This window comes from Dreissena polymorpha, chromosome 14 (genome assembly GCF_020536995.1).
Source record: "Dreissena polymorpha isolate Duluth1 chromosome 14, UMN_Dpol_1.0, whole genome shotgun sequence".
Classification (NCBI taxonomy): Eukaryota; Metazoa; Mollusca; class Bivalvia; order Myida; family Dreissenidae; genus Dreissena; species Dreissena polymorpha.
This window is the reverse complement of record NC_068368.1, coordinates 33,185,832-33,200,750: the sequence shown is the minus strand read 5'-3', so window position 1 is coordinate 33,200,750 and position 14,919 is coordinate 33,185,832. Positions and strand designations below refer to the sequence as shown.

General features: G+C 36.3%; 2 protein-coding genes across 3 annotated transcripts in view; one reads left to right on the top strand and one right to left on the bottom strand.

The window, feature by feature from the left end:
- The window catches only part of LOC127857629 (DNA replication licensing factor MCM3-like), a 57,098-nt gene that overhangs the window by 6,105 nt on the left and 36,074 nt on the right, over positions 1-14,919 (top strand). For both annotated transcript variants that reach the window (XM_052394178.1, XM_052394177.1), the window contains exons 2-3: positions 9,934-10,046; positions 12,358-12,480. In XM_052394178.1, the coding sequence (XP_052250138.1) occupies positions 9,934-10,046; positions 12,358-12,480 (236 nt within the window). The remainder of the gene's footprint in view (positions 1-9,933; positions 10,047-12,357; positions 12,481-14,919) is intronic.
- LOC127857628 (uncharacterized) lies at positions 523-6,948 on the bottom strand. Its single transcript, XM_052394176.1, has 5 exons — positions 4,902-6,948; positions 3,876-4,058; positions 3,352-3,462; positions 2,711-2,797; positions 523-1,622 (listed from the first exon to the last, which is right to left on the bottom strand). Exons 1-5 carry the CDS (start codon positions 6,765-6,767, stop codon positions 1,257-1,259), a joined length of 2,613 nt encoding a protein of 870 aa, XP_052250136.1. The 5' UTR covers positions 6,768-6,948; the 3' UTR covers positions 523-1,256.

The window sequence follows — 14,919 nt, the reverse complement described above, 5'->3', positions numbered from 1 at the left end:
CTATTTTTAAAAAAATCACAGGCGAGCGAAGAGCGAAAAATAAAAAATAGATATATTGTCTCTGTAAATTGATATTTGTTGCCAAATAAATGCATGATATCTTCAAAATACAAACACAAGGTCATTTAGTAGTACTAACTTATTTTAACTCTAGTCCAATGTTTGTTAAAGTATGATAAACAAAATATTCTCCAATAGTTATTCTGCTTATTCACAACAGGTAGTGACTACTTAATGTTAACATGGTACACTGTACTTTTCACTGGCAAAGTTATATAAGAAGCTCAGTCTTCTGTCAATGAAAGTTAAATAGCATGACAATAAATAATATGCTAAACATCAAGCGTAAGAAATATCTTCAATTTGTATTAGTTCTAAATATCATAGGTTATAGTAGTATACATTATACTCAAATGCATTACTTTGGTTAGTTTAGCAATGTTAAAATTAGAAATGAGAAGTTTAAGTTTTGTAAAGTAAAAAAAAACATAACTTCCTAATGAAAGAACAATAAGAAACAGATAGTTATTTTATTTTAATATAAAACACATGCCTTTTAATCAAAACTATTTATAGATGTGATTAGTAGGAGCCCTTTATTTTAACATAGCACAGTGACATATATTTGTCTAATTTGAGTGCCAAACAAGAGATGTGTTTGTCAGAAACACAATGCCCCCTACTGCGCCGCTTTGAAAATATATATTTATTTTTTTACATGAACTTGACCTTTCACCACTCAAAATGTGCAGCTCCATGAGATACACATGCATGCCAAATATCAAGTCAATATTGCAAAAAGTATGGCCAATGTTAAAGTTTTCGGACAGACAGACGGACAGTTCAACTGCTATATGCCACCCTACCGGGGGCATAAAACGACTAGTATCAGTTCTAGTATATTTATTAAATGACTAGTACTATAATATATATTTATAACAATAGTAGTAGAACAATATTTAGCGTGACTATTTGTAAAACACATCAATTTACAATAAAACATACTTTTCCAAGAAAAGTGCAATCACAAATGACTAGTATCAACTTTAATCTTAACACAAAACAATTAAAATCTGTAGAAATAGAAATTAAACTGGAAAATACGAAACACTAATATTTTTAAAAGTTAAAGCATTTGCTCTTTATTCCAATCCATGATTTTTCATTTTCAATCACAACATGTTAACATTTATAAACATGATGATGATGGTCATCATAAACACATACTTTTGCTTTGGTCTCATTTACAAACCAAATCAAAGTAAGAACTTTTGAAGGCTTGAATGAGTTCGTTTGACTTTTTGTTTTTTTAAAAACTTCTTGGCGCCCCATGTTTTTGCCTCTTTTCCAGAATGTCGACAAGACACACAAATTGGCCTGACAATGGAATATTTTGTATACAAATCTGCAATATATGCATCGTTGTCATCTAACAGACAGTCAGGAGATCCACAGTGGATGCACACTGGTGGTAGGTAATGCCGACACTTGGCTGAGAAATAAGCTGTTTCCACCTCAGAGCTGCAGGTCACGCATCTCCGAACATACAGGTCAGGTGCATCTTCCAACTGATCTCCACAGATATACGAATGGCATGCCTTAATGTTCCGCAAGAATTCCTCCTGCAAGGAAGTGAAATGTTATGGAGCTTTTCACAAAATTGACAGTCATCATTATTCGCCCTATCCAAACAGAAAAAATCTATGGTCTTTTTTTCAGGCTTATAGAAATTCCCAATTTTACCAGCCTAAAGTGCTTGTAAAACTCATAAAACAGATATTAAACAATTTCTAATTTTATTTTCGCTATTTTTTTCCAAAAAGAATTTGAGCAACTTTAAGCAACTTTAATCAACTGCCATTAGAAGCTTACTTTCAGAAAGATGAAAGTACGAAGAAAATTGCCATGTATTTGAAGGATTAAATAAAATTAAAAAAAAATTGTGTCTGTTATTTTGAACAAAATGTACACAAATGGCTGCGCTCGAAAATTCTGACTCAGGCTAGTAAAATTCCCATATTACTAAATTTCTATTACTGTAAAACTTCTCCAAAGCCTCTTCATAGACATGGAATTGATGGCAGCTATGTCTTGGATAAGTTCAAGAGCACATACATGTAACTAATGAATAAGTGAATCAATATGTGTGAAAATTGTGTCATGTTAATCTACACTTCATGGTGATTCGCATGCAAACAAATTGCCAGAAGGATTGACCGACAGAGTGACTCCAATAAATTGCCTCCCAACCTTTGTGTTTGCAGCATTATTAGACTTGAAACCTATTCAAATCAAAGCAAAAACGAATGCATTTCCTTCATATTAAGATTATCATTTACCAATGCATTTTTTGTTTTACAACTATTTATATCTTGAATGGGCCTTTGATGGTATGAAATAAAAAACAATGTTTTGCAATGTCAATCTGGTGATATATTAACACATACCGTGTTTGATCAGACATTAACAAAAAATATTCGGGCTCTAAGTTGCAAACCAACAAGCCAAAGAGCTTTTTTCTGATCTGTAAAAATATGTATCATTCATATCAATTTATTGGATCAATACGTGTCTTTTTATAATCCTGCCAAACTGTGTATAACTGTGATGTTTAAATGTTAATTTAGACTCTTAAAAATTATGTAACCAACATGTTATGATCCTATAATGTTGAAACACGCTGTAGATTGTATTTTTACAAAACGTTTACCTGTTGTCGGTCAAGCTTGTTTGGACTGAAGACACATCTTGGCCTGCTACATTCTCCGCAAAGGACAGCATCTCGAAGCTTCTCATTCTAAAACAACATGGAAAGATATAGTGTAATGAAAGCAAAAATATTTAAAAAATGCTTTTTATGGCAAAATGCCCGCTTCAATTTCCAGCCTGCAAAAATGTTGACAACATGATATCATTTTGACATGATCACTTTTTCTCTTGGTGTTGCCAATTGCCAGGTGGAAGAAGGAACGGATGTATACTGCAACAAAAATGCACTTGGAATATTTCTCTGATTTTTATTTTAATATCACAGTTGTAATTCAATGAGGTTTAGTTTAAACCTATTTATTTTAGCTCGATTGCATTGAAAGCCTTAGGCTTTTTTGAAACGCTCTAGAGTCCTTTTCCTGGGACTAGAACCAGTACTTGGTGTCTATGGGGAGATCTAAAGCACGCTCCTACTATGGCAATTGAACCCGTGACCTCTCGGTCGCTAGGCGGACACCATATCCACTTTGCCAAGGCGACCTTACAATAAGGTTTGACAGTTTGACCTAAATATAATAATATAAACATGAAATAAAGTGTTAAGTTATTTGCGAGCTTCTAAAATATTATAATTATCATTACCCTCAAAATTTCTCGATTCTCTTTATCATGGTTTTGTAATTCCTCATCATAGGTTCCACATGGTCTGGTTGAGGGTCTGTACTTGTCACGGGTCAGGGCTTTCCCAAACAACTGGAATTATTATTATGTTATTATAATTTATATAATTGAATTGGCATGTTTAAACCTTATCTCAATTGTTGCTTCCAGTTTCTAAACACAATAGTCACACATTATCATTTAAATCATTAAATTAACTACATGTCAGCTGGACAAGTTAAGTTAACTAAAATGTCAACAAGGTATATAGTTAAGTATATTTATGCCTTTTTGTTAAACAAAAGGCAGAACATAATATGTTGTCAGATCAATGAAGTAAACATGAGTAAATTGATTATTCAAATTTAATTGTAACTATTGACCATTTGCACAGGTACACAACCTTCAAATGCCAAAGTAAGTTTCCAAAATATATTTGTAATTTACACAACTTCATCCATTCAATAAATATGTCATATAATGGAATACAAATGCGATAAATTTACCTCACTGAATGGTAGGTAGTGTTCACCATTTTCGTCAGGCTTTGGTTCAGGGAGGAACCTGAGGCGGTCAAAAACATCCTGATCTCGGACTGGGTTAACGGAGCAGTAGCCACATTCATCGGATGAACACTTCTTTAACTGGAAGCAGTAGTGGCTGGATTCTGCATGCCTCTCAAAGAAATCCTTTAGAAGAAAGGACACTGATGTTTATAGACGCTCTTCCATATTAATAACATGTTGTTTTTTTGTCATTTTTAAACAAGATGTATCTTTATACATAGGTTGATTTTTCATTATAAAATATAATAAACACACGTTTTCATTAATATTGTTAATAAGACAGCATAGCCTTCACAATATCCAATATTTAATAAAAAATGAATAATGTTACCCGGTAAACATTTAACTTTTAAAATTGAATAATTGTGTATTGTTCTGAGAAAACTGGACATAATGCTTGTGCATAAATTGTCATCCCAGATTAGCCTGTGCAGTCCACACAGGCTAATCAGGGACGACAATTTCCGCTTTTATGGAATTTTTCGTTTAAATAATGTCTCTTCTTAGCAAAAATCCAGTATAGGGGGAAAATGTCGTCCCTGATTAGCCTGTGCGAACTGCACAGGCTAATCTGGGACGACACTTTACGCACATGCATTATGCCCAGTTTTCTCAGAAAGCGACACAGTTAAACTTTCCATAACCTAGACAAATTGCTTGCCTGTGCCAGATGCATATTTTAAGGTTGAATGTTAAAAACCTTTATTTGTTTTTCTGTCAGATAATAGTATACGCACTGGGGCATATTAATTTAATGCGAAACAAATACTTAAATTGGAAGTGACATATTAAAAACTAATATAAATATGCATTATGTAACCAGTGACCATAAGCAATTTTAGTAGAGGGCAATATACAGTTATATCAATATAATTTTACTGAGAACAACAATTATTATATCATTTCCAGACAAGCAGGACATTATCTATGCATTTTTCTTTAAAAAATAAATTTAGTTTGTTTTACCTGCAGATGCTTGCTTTTCTTCAATTCAGCGCTTTTTGTGTCAGCTGTGGCTACTGGACTATCTGCTCCAAAGCCAACACCAGTGATATCTAAGATGGATGTGATCTCTTCATCTGATACCCCTTTCAAAGTTTTAACAGGGTTTCCTTTCAAGCTCATTTGTGAGAAACGTTTGTTCACAAGATCAACCACTGGTTCCATACTTTTCTTGAAAGCCTCTTTCAGACCATCTTTTAGTCTGGCTTGGTTTCTTACTGCAGTTAGAGAAGACAAGTTTTTAACCATCTGTTCATACTTCTCTTCCATTTCATTTCTGTCTAGCGCAACATGCTGCAAGGCCAAATTTAAAATGGACATGCAACGTTCAGCTGGGTTGGTCCAACTATGTGATGGTGCCGTTCGGAGTGCAATTAGCATGTCCAAATCTAAATGCATGAAGATAAGAGTGAGCGACAACTTAACCGTTTCATAAGTGACTCTATGATCCGGTCCTCCATCAGTATAAAGGCACATGATTGGGGTTCTCAAATTTAATCCATCTGAAGAGTAGGCATCATTTAATCTTACGAGTTCAATAACTTCAGCAGCATGTCTAAATGGGCTAGATGGGCTGAATACCTTTTCTTTTGTTGTCACATGCATGTCCCCTGAAAAGAAGCTGTCTTTCGAGTCCCTAGGAATTTCTGTGACAAGAACAACTGAAGGAACAAGACCGCAAAGATGAAAATCATGGTCAGTTGCAACTAATACAGGTCCCTCTGAAGGTGTTAGAACCTTGTTATGCCCTCTTACTCCAGTTGATATAGGGATTCCTGGTTCTCCCACTGGAACTATTGCCTTGTTGTCCATGCATAAGAACATAGCACTGTCTCTAAACATCACACAAAATTCTTTCATATACTGAAAGTATTTTGCAGCATAGTGTGAATCAGGATGTGAAACTCTTGCCTGGCGTGTCTGCACACGGAATTTAACATTGAACTGACCAGTGTACCTTAAAGCAGTCTTATGAAATGGATTACTGGGACAAAACTGCAGTCGGATCGTTTCATTGCTAGGAATGGGTGTTCCATCAGGCACTCTTTTACAAATGTCATTCTTTAAAGTCTCTATTGAAATTGCCAATGGCAAATACATTTCATCACATTTTCGTCTTTCACTGACCTGTAAAACCTGTTCTTCAAAGAACTTTCCCATTTCTTCAAAAAAGGCATCATAATATGTATCAGAGCCATTAGTTGCTCGTAAATCAATCAATAACTGAGAGTCATCTGCGCCTATGATCTTCGACACCCTTTCATTAATTTCTTTTTCACTGGAAGAATTGGCACTTTCTTCATGCCCTGTTAGGCTAAAATACATGTGTCTAACGACTGACTTTGGGCATTTCACATAACTTATAAACTTGTCAATAAATTCTTGTCTCATAGCCCTGCTTGAGAACGTCGGAAGATCTTCTGAAATTTGAGAGATAACTTTCATGTTGCGGGATGTTTTGTCTTCTGTTTGACCTACTGGAACACTCCAAATGAAATTTAATGTTCCTATGCTTCCTCCATAAGCAACCCTATACAACATAATCGGTTTGGACAAACGAAGGTTTTTGATGAATTTGAGACGTTCAATACGATTATCGGGACAAAACTTGTCAAGGTGCACATAGGTATAATCTGATGTTTTCACTACTGTCTGGTTTAAATGACTATATTCTTCTTTAACATTGGACGGTGTTACAGGATCTATGCAAACCGAGTTCGAGTCACCGCAGTTAGCTGTTTCTCTTTTATGACTTATGTTTTGGTGTTTTTGGTTATCATTTTCAAGTCTGTCTTTGTATTGTTTTAGAGATTCTGCTAATTCACCCATGATTTTGGCTAACACTGTGTTTCGTTTATCACTCAATGATGGCAAACTAAGGGCGGGGTATAGATCACCAACCAATTCGCCAAGTCTGGCTGCCTTTACAATAGGTGGTCTGTGCCTAAGTAATTTGTAGCTGTTGTAATTTTGAAATTTGTTTAATTCAGTTGGAACATGACAACTGGCATCTTTCTAGCTAAAGAAACTTCAGCGTACAGTTTATATAGTATTGACAGACCTGTACGCTGAAGCTAACCCCGTATCGAAAGTCAACCAGAGTCGTAACATATTTATGTCACGCTATAAATCAAAGAAAGCTCATTTTCTTGGATACATTTCTACTTATATTGGTGAATGGATATAAATTACTGCATCGAGGAATATTTTAAGGTTAAAATGTTTCAAATGCATCTTACAATAGATGAAAATAACTCTCATCAGTCTGAAATTCACAATTTTGACGCCATTCTCGCTTTGTCACGTGACGAGTTTTCATTCTGATACTTTCGGATAAACCTTGACATTTTATGCTGAAATTGTAAACATTACTTTCGTTTCTGAAATCTATTATTTGTGATTAACAACTTACGTCTGGTGGATTATAAGACTGATTTCATTGTGAATCAGGTAGTGTTATATAATATTTACTTTGACTTTGTATTGGCACTACAATTTGTTTACAAAATAAGCCAGAATAATTAAAATACCGGGAAATGTCATTCTGAATTTGAAAACACCTGAGCACATGGTTTGTTACTAAAAATAGAAATAACGTCATATGACCGTGAAATCTCGGGAGATTCGCATTTCAAGAAAGTCTGTCAGATCGCTGTTTTTCTCGATATGTAAGAGCAGAATAGACACATTTTTAATGTTTAAGATAGTATTTTGTGAAAGAATATATCAGTTAAATGTGAAAAATGTCAATCTTTCCAATCAAGTGGTTGATTTGGGCCAACAACTGCATTTAAAAGCTGTTTTGGACCGGTCTTTGTTAACTGTCAACTTTTCGGGAATTTCTGGTTGACTTTCCTAATGGGGTTGGTCCATAACTATAAAGTCGCGCCAGTAAAAAATCATAAAAAGCGACATTAAAAGTTATGGAAGCCAGAACTAGCATCTTTCAGTCTTGCATGGCAGTGATCTACGTACCACAAGGCATTGCTGAGAGATTTTAGGGCTTGTTTTCCACTGTCCTCGACAATATTAGATGGCCATCCACACCCAGTACTTTGGGCCCAATCAATCAAGTCGCAGTACAGTTGTTGTGGACCAGAAAGTTTCTTTACTTTTGAGCTTGTGTTTACTTCATATTTTTTGGGCATAATGTATACCTTGGACTTGTTCATTAAAACTGTGAATGCATTGGAGTTTGAACTTGTTGATGGAAGTCGTGCAGAATTAATTGTATATTCGACCATTTTTTTGTCAAGTTCTACTGCGACATTTAGTTGCATGTTGATGTTCGAAATTTTTATTCTATCGCTACTACCAACTTTACTGCAGATATTTACAGAATTCACGCATTCGGGCGACATTTCGAGGCCTGATGATGATGCGGCTGCGATGAATAAATCGCTAAAATCGTCCGTAATCCGGTGACACATTGCCACAGGAGAAAAAATTGAATTACCATTGGTGTCTTTCGCCGACACGACTATGCAGACGAGCGCCGCCATTATTTTACCATAAACCAATCTCATTATTATCGCAAAGCGTTATAAAAGTCGTAAAATACGTAGGCTAAATTAAACTAAATCTGTAAACAAATACATGCGGAGCAAAATTGTTGCTGCGGGCGCGAAATAAAAATAAAAATATTTTTATTTAGTTTTAAGATTTTTAGGTGCGGCAAATCCGACGAACATTTAATCAATTTGTTGTGGCCTAAGTAAATTTACACTGCTCACCAATTGCAATTAACTTCTCATAATTAATTATTGTTTACAGTACGGCAAATAGGTGTGATGATGATGCCCGAAACCGCCTTTAATGTACTGCTTTATTTACCGGTTTTATATCACGTATTAATGCTACAACTGTGATTGTTAATAAACCTGCGATAAACGCTTACTCTGTGACCGACGTCAATCAAAAATAATAATAGCTATATAACTCCGCCTCCATAAACATTCTCGTAACCGATTGGAAGTTAAATATCACAGTTTGGTGACTGGAAAGTTACCCGAAAATTTCCCGTGATGCATCTGTCAGCATACATGACTGTGTTATGTGGCTTGAATATACGATAAGGGCATCCGGTTATCTCTTATCAGTGGACTATCTATTACCACCTGGAACATTTATGGCGATTACATGTGGAAATCGGTACCGAGTTCTCTTTAAAAGTAGGGAATATTATATACTTATACAGAAATATCAGGGGTTTTTGCAATCGCCATTTTCATTCACATTTTAAACTTTAATCGCCAGCTAAAAAATTCAATCGCCTTTGGCGATTTTGGCGATCGGAAACGCTTACATAGACTATAGGCACTTTTGTGTCCGGAGCCATATCTTGGAAGTGCTTTGGCGGATTTCATTGAAACTTGGTATGAGTATATATCCCCTGCCCGAGGCGGAGGTATATTGTTTTGGCCATGTCCGTCCGGCTGTCCGTCCGTCTGTCACTTTTGTGTCCGGAGCCATATATTGGAAGTGCTTTGGCGTATTTCATTGAAACTTGGTATGAGTATATATAAGCATAAGAGGATGATTTACACCAAATGGCATTGTACACCATCTGTTAAAACCAGAGTTATGGCCCTTTGTATCTTAAAAAAAGGCTTTTTACTATAGGCACTTATGTGTATAGAGCCATATCTTTTGTAACATAACAGATGTTGTGTTCACTCTGCAACACTCTGAAAATTGAGTGTATATAAACATTGAATGTTTTTGTGGAAAACGCACAACTTATTAATTCACCTTAATAAATTTTGAAGGCTCAAGAACCTTCCTCTGTCTTAGTTTTGAGTTATTGTCCTCCGTCCGTCCATCTGTCAGTATGTTCATCCGTCCGATTTGCACCCATCCTCAAACAAAGCATATGTTGCGGGGGATACCTTGGGCCTTTCAGGCCCTCTTGTTATAATTCCATTCTGGGTTCCTTATCAGTGCAAATAATAACGTGTTAATGTATTACCAATGACTTATGTTAATTGTATTTCAGAATGATCAGGGAATCTATGTGCAGAAGGTCCGGGATATGATCGCAAACAACGAAGTGCGATTAATCATAAATATCAATGACTTGAGACGGAAGAACCCTGCCAGAGCAACGGCGTAATATTTTTTTTCAAATAAAATTAAAAAAATGTAGCAATTTGTTTCGTTTAAGCTTTCGGAGGTCAAAGAAGCAGAATATTTTAACAATTTGTCAGAACTTTCACTTGTGGAGATATTAGAATCATGCAAAATTTCAACCACTATTTCAACTGTTCTGAATAATGAAATGTTAGGATGGTAATAGGCAAGGTATTGGCTTGACCAAAAGGTTTCACTTGTAATGGTTAAGTCATTTTTAGCTCATCTATTTTTTGAAAAAAAATTATGAGCTATTGTCATCACCTTGGCGTCGGCGTCGGCGTCGGCGTCGGCGTTGGCGTTGGCGTTGGCGTTGGCGTCGGCGTCCGGTTAAGTTTTGCGTTAGGTCCACTTTTCTCAGAAAGTATCAATGCTATTGCATTCAAACTTGGTACACTTACTTACTATCATGAGGGGACTGGGCAGGCAAAGTTATATAACTCTGGCGTGCATTTTGACAGAATTATGTGCCCTTTTTATACTTAAAAAATTGAAAATTTTGGTTAAGTTTTGCGTTTAGTTCCACTTTTCTCAGTAAGTATCAATGCTATTGCATTCAAACTTGGTACACTTACTTACTATCATGAGGGGACTGGGCAGGCAAAGTTAGATAACTCTGGCATGCATTTTGACAGAATTATGTGCCCTTTTTATACTTAGAAAATTGACAATTTTGGTTAAGTTTTGTGTTTAGGTCCATTTTATTCCTTAAGCATCAAAGCTATTGCTTTCATACTTGCAACACTTACTAACTATCATAAGGGGACTGTGCAGGCAAAGTAATGTAACTCTGACTGGCATTTTGACAGAATTATGTGCCCTTTTTATACTTAGAAAATTGAAAATTTGATTAAGTTTTGTGTTTAGGTCCACTTTATTCCTACAGTATCAAAGCTATTGCTTTCATACTTGCAAGATTTATGAACTATCATAAGGGGACGGTGCAGGCAAAGTTATGTAACTCTGACTGGCATTTGGACGGAATTATGGGCCCTTTATACTTAGAAAATTGAAAATTTGGTTAAGATTTATGTTTTGGTCCACTTTACCCCTAAAGTATCATAGATATTGCTTTCATACTTGGAACACTCACAAACTATCACAAGGGTACAGTAAAAGGACAAGTTGCATAACTCTGGTTGTCATTGTTACGGAATTATGGCCCTTTTTTGACTTAGTAACTTTTAATATATGGTTAATTTTTGTGTTTCGATCCACTCGAAGTATCAAGGCTATTGCTTTCAAACTTCAAATACTTACATGCTATCATTAGGTTACTGTACCTGGCAACTTGAATTTTACTTTGACCTTTGAATGACCTTGACTCTCAAGGTCAAATTATTAAATTTTGCTAAAATTGCCATAACTTCTTTATTTATGATTAGATTTGATTGATACTTTGATGAAACTACTCTTACCTGACATACCACAATAGACTTCACCCAAACCATCCCCCGTGCCCTCCCCCCCCTCCCCCCTCCCCCCCCCTAATTTTTTTTTTTTTTTTTTTTTTTTAAGATCATCTCACAAATGACCACCACACCCTCACACTATACCCCCACCCCACCCCCCCCACCCCACCCCACCCCCCAATTTTTTTTTTGATTTTTTTTTTTTTTTTTTAAGATCATCTCACAAATTATCACCACAACCCTCACACTATACCCCCCCCCCCCCCCATTTTATTTTTAAAACGGTTATGTTTGAAATACCGTCCAACCATCGCACCCAAACCCCCCCCCCCCCCCCCCCCCCCCCCCGATTTTTTTTTTTTTTTTTGTTTTTTTTTTTTTTCGCTTTTTTGGAAGATAATGTAATAAATGTCCACAACCCCACACTATACACCCCTCTTCACTCCACTCCTCCCTCCTTTGTGATTGAAAATGAGAGTCCCTTCACCTTTAAAAAGAAAATAGATGAGCGGTCTGCACCCGCAAGGCGGTGCTCTTGTTATTTTTGCCACAATGCATCTCATAAAAAAAAGACCTCATTTGCATGATATTTTGTGTACTTTGTGAGCTACACTGCCATATCTGTGACTGTTGGCTACACTGCCATACCTGTGACTGTTAGCTACACTGCCATATCTGTGACTTTTAGCTACACTGCCATATCTGTGACTGTAAGCTACACTGCCATATCTGTGACTGTTAGCTACACTGCCATATCTGTGACTGTTAGCTACACTGCCATATCTGTGACTGTTAGCTACACTGCCATATCTGTGACTGTTAGCTACACTGCCATATCTGTGACTGTTAGCTACACTGCCATATCTGTGACTGTTCAGGTTGCTGACAGAGGCATACCAGGAGCTGATAGCTCTCCAGCGAGCGTTACGAGAGTTTGTGGCCTCGGCTGACCCAATCTACAGCAAACAATATGAAGAGTTCTTTGTGGGATTTGTTGGAAGGTATTTACTAAGTTTTATTGTCTTGACTTAATTAAATATTGTGGAAACTACGGTACATAATCTAAGTACAACAATTTTAACTAGGGACATGGTGGGACTGTGAAAATGATTTGGAATCGTGTAGACAGTGTTAAATTAAGATCATTTGACAAGCCCTAGCCCAACTCGGATAAGATACTGTATGAACAAAAGGGATGAGAAGTCTTTGAATTTTATGCAGGGGTCTTTAAAATAGTCGCCAGTTAACCCCACCCTCATGTGCATTCTCATAACCGATAGGACGCTGAACAGCACAGTTTGTGGACTGGAAAGTTACCTGAGAATTTCGCATGATGCATCTGTGTTAACATACATGACTGTGTAATGTGACTTAAAATAATTGTTCAGTGCTTTCCACAGGATTTTTGTCAGGCGCCCCGGGGCTGATAGGGGTGGTTCTTTTGATTTTTTTAGCGAGACTGTTTTCGGAGAAAACCCGAGCTATTGTCATAGCCAGATCGTCGTTCGCTGTAGGCGTTGTGCTAAAACCTTAACATTGGCCATAACTTTTTATGTCCCCCACTATAGTAGTGGGGGACATATTGTTTTTGCCCTGTCTGTTGGTCTGTCTGTTGGTATGTCTGTTTGCGCCAACTTTAACATTTTGCAATAACTTTTGCTATATTGAAGATAGCAACTTCATATTTGGCATGCATGTGTATCTCATGAAGCTGCACATTTTGAGTGGTGAAAGGTCAAGGTCATCCTTCAAGGTCAGAGGTCAAATATATGTGGCCAAAATCGCTCATTTTATGAATACTTTTGCAATATTGAAGATAGCAACTTGATATTTGGCATGCATGTGTATCTCATGGAGCTGCACATTTTGAGTGGTGAAAGGTCAAGGTCATCCTTCAAGGTCAGAGGTCAAATATATGTGGCCCAAATCGCTTATTTTATAAATACTTTTGCAATATTGAAGATAGCATCTTGATATTTGGCATGCATGTGCATCTCATGGAGCTGCACATTTTGAGTGGTGAAAGGTCAAGGTCATCCTTCAAGGTCAGAGGTCAAATATATGTGGCCCAAATCGCTTATTTTATGAATACTTTTGCAATATTGAAGATAGCAACTTGATATTTGGCATGCATGTGTATCTCATGGAGCTGCACATTTTGAGTGGTGAAATGTCAAGGTCAAGGTCATCCTTCACAAGATCAAGGTCATCCTACAAGGTCAAACATCATATAGGGGGACATTGTGTTTCACAATCACATCTTGTTAAATATTGAAGATAACACCTTGATATTTGGCGTGCATGTGTATCTCATGGAGCTGCACATTTTGAGTGGTAAAATTTCAAGGTGAACATCGTCCTTCAAGGTCTAGGGTCGAAAAAAACAAAGTCAAGGGAAGTAATAAGCTTTGAATGGACGTAGTTATCTGACCTGCCCACGTATATATTTTTGTTAAATAAATCAAAGCAGCGCAGTAGGCGGCATTGTGTTTCTGAAAAACACATTGTGCTAAAAGGTCAAGGTCATCCTTTACGGTCTATGGTAAAAAATACAGATTTAAGGGAAGTAATAAGCTTTAAAAAGGGAGACAATTATTCAATATTGAACATAACCACTTTATATATTTGGCATGCATGTGTATCTCATGGAGCTGCACATTTTGAGTGGTGAATCTGCAGTCACAGTATAGTGGCTTTTAATTATTTGCTACTAAAAATAGAGATTTGTTACAGACAATTATTTTCAAGGGAAGTAATTTATATAATTAAAAATCTCACATTATATATTTCCTTACCAAGAATTGAAGTTCTTTTCACAGTTACTGTACAGATTTATTATTTTGATTATTTATAACCCAGATGATTGATTTGTCAAATTTTTAGCTCATCTATTTTTTGAAAAAAAATTATGAGCTATTGTCATCACCTTGGCGTCGGCGTATGCATCGGCGTCGGCGTTGGCGTCCGGTTAAGTTTTGCGTTTAGGTCCACTTTTCTCAGAAAGTATCAATGCTATTGCATTAAAACTTGGTACACTTACTTACCATCATGAGAGGACTGGGCAGGCAAAGTTAGATAACTCTGGCGTGCAATTTGACAGAATTATGTGCCCTTTTTATACTTAGAAAATTGAAAATTTTGGTTAAGATTTGCGTTTAGTTCCACTTTTCTCAGAACGTATCAATGCTATTGCATTCAAACTTGGAACACTTACTTACTATCATGAGGGGACTGGGCAGGCAAAGTTGGATAACTCTGGCGTGCATTTTGACAGAATTATGTGCCCTTTTTATACTTAGAAAATTGAAAATTTTGGTTAAGTTTTGTGTTTAGGTCCATTTTATTCCGTAAGTATCAAAGCTATTGCTTTCATACTTGCAACACTTACTAACTATCATAAGAGGACTGTGCAGGCAAAGTAATGTAACTCTGACTAGCAT

Bases quoted from the DNA above. Each gene is read 5' to 3' on its own strand.
- LOC127857628 (XM_052394176.1), bottom strand. From the start codon at position 6,767: ATGGGTGAATTAGCAGAATCTCTAAAACAATACAAAGACAGACTTGAA. The intron at 2,798-3,351 runs GTAATGATAATT...ATGTTGTTTTAG, and splicing joins AGAATCGAGAAATTTTGAGG to AATGAGAAGCTTCGAGATGC. The intron at 1,623-2,710 runs GTAAACGTTTTG...ACTTCCTTGCAG, and splicing joins ACAAGCTTGACCGACAACAG to GAGGAATTCTTGCGGAACAT.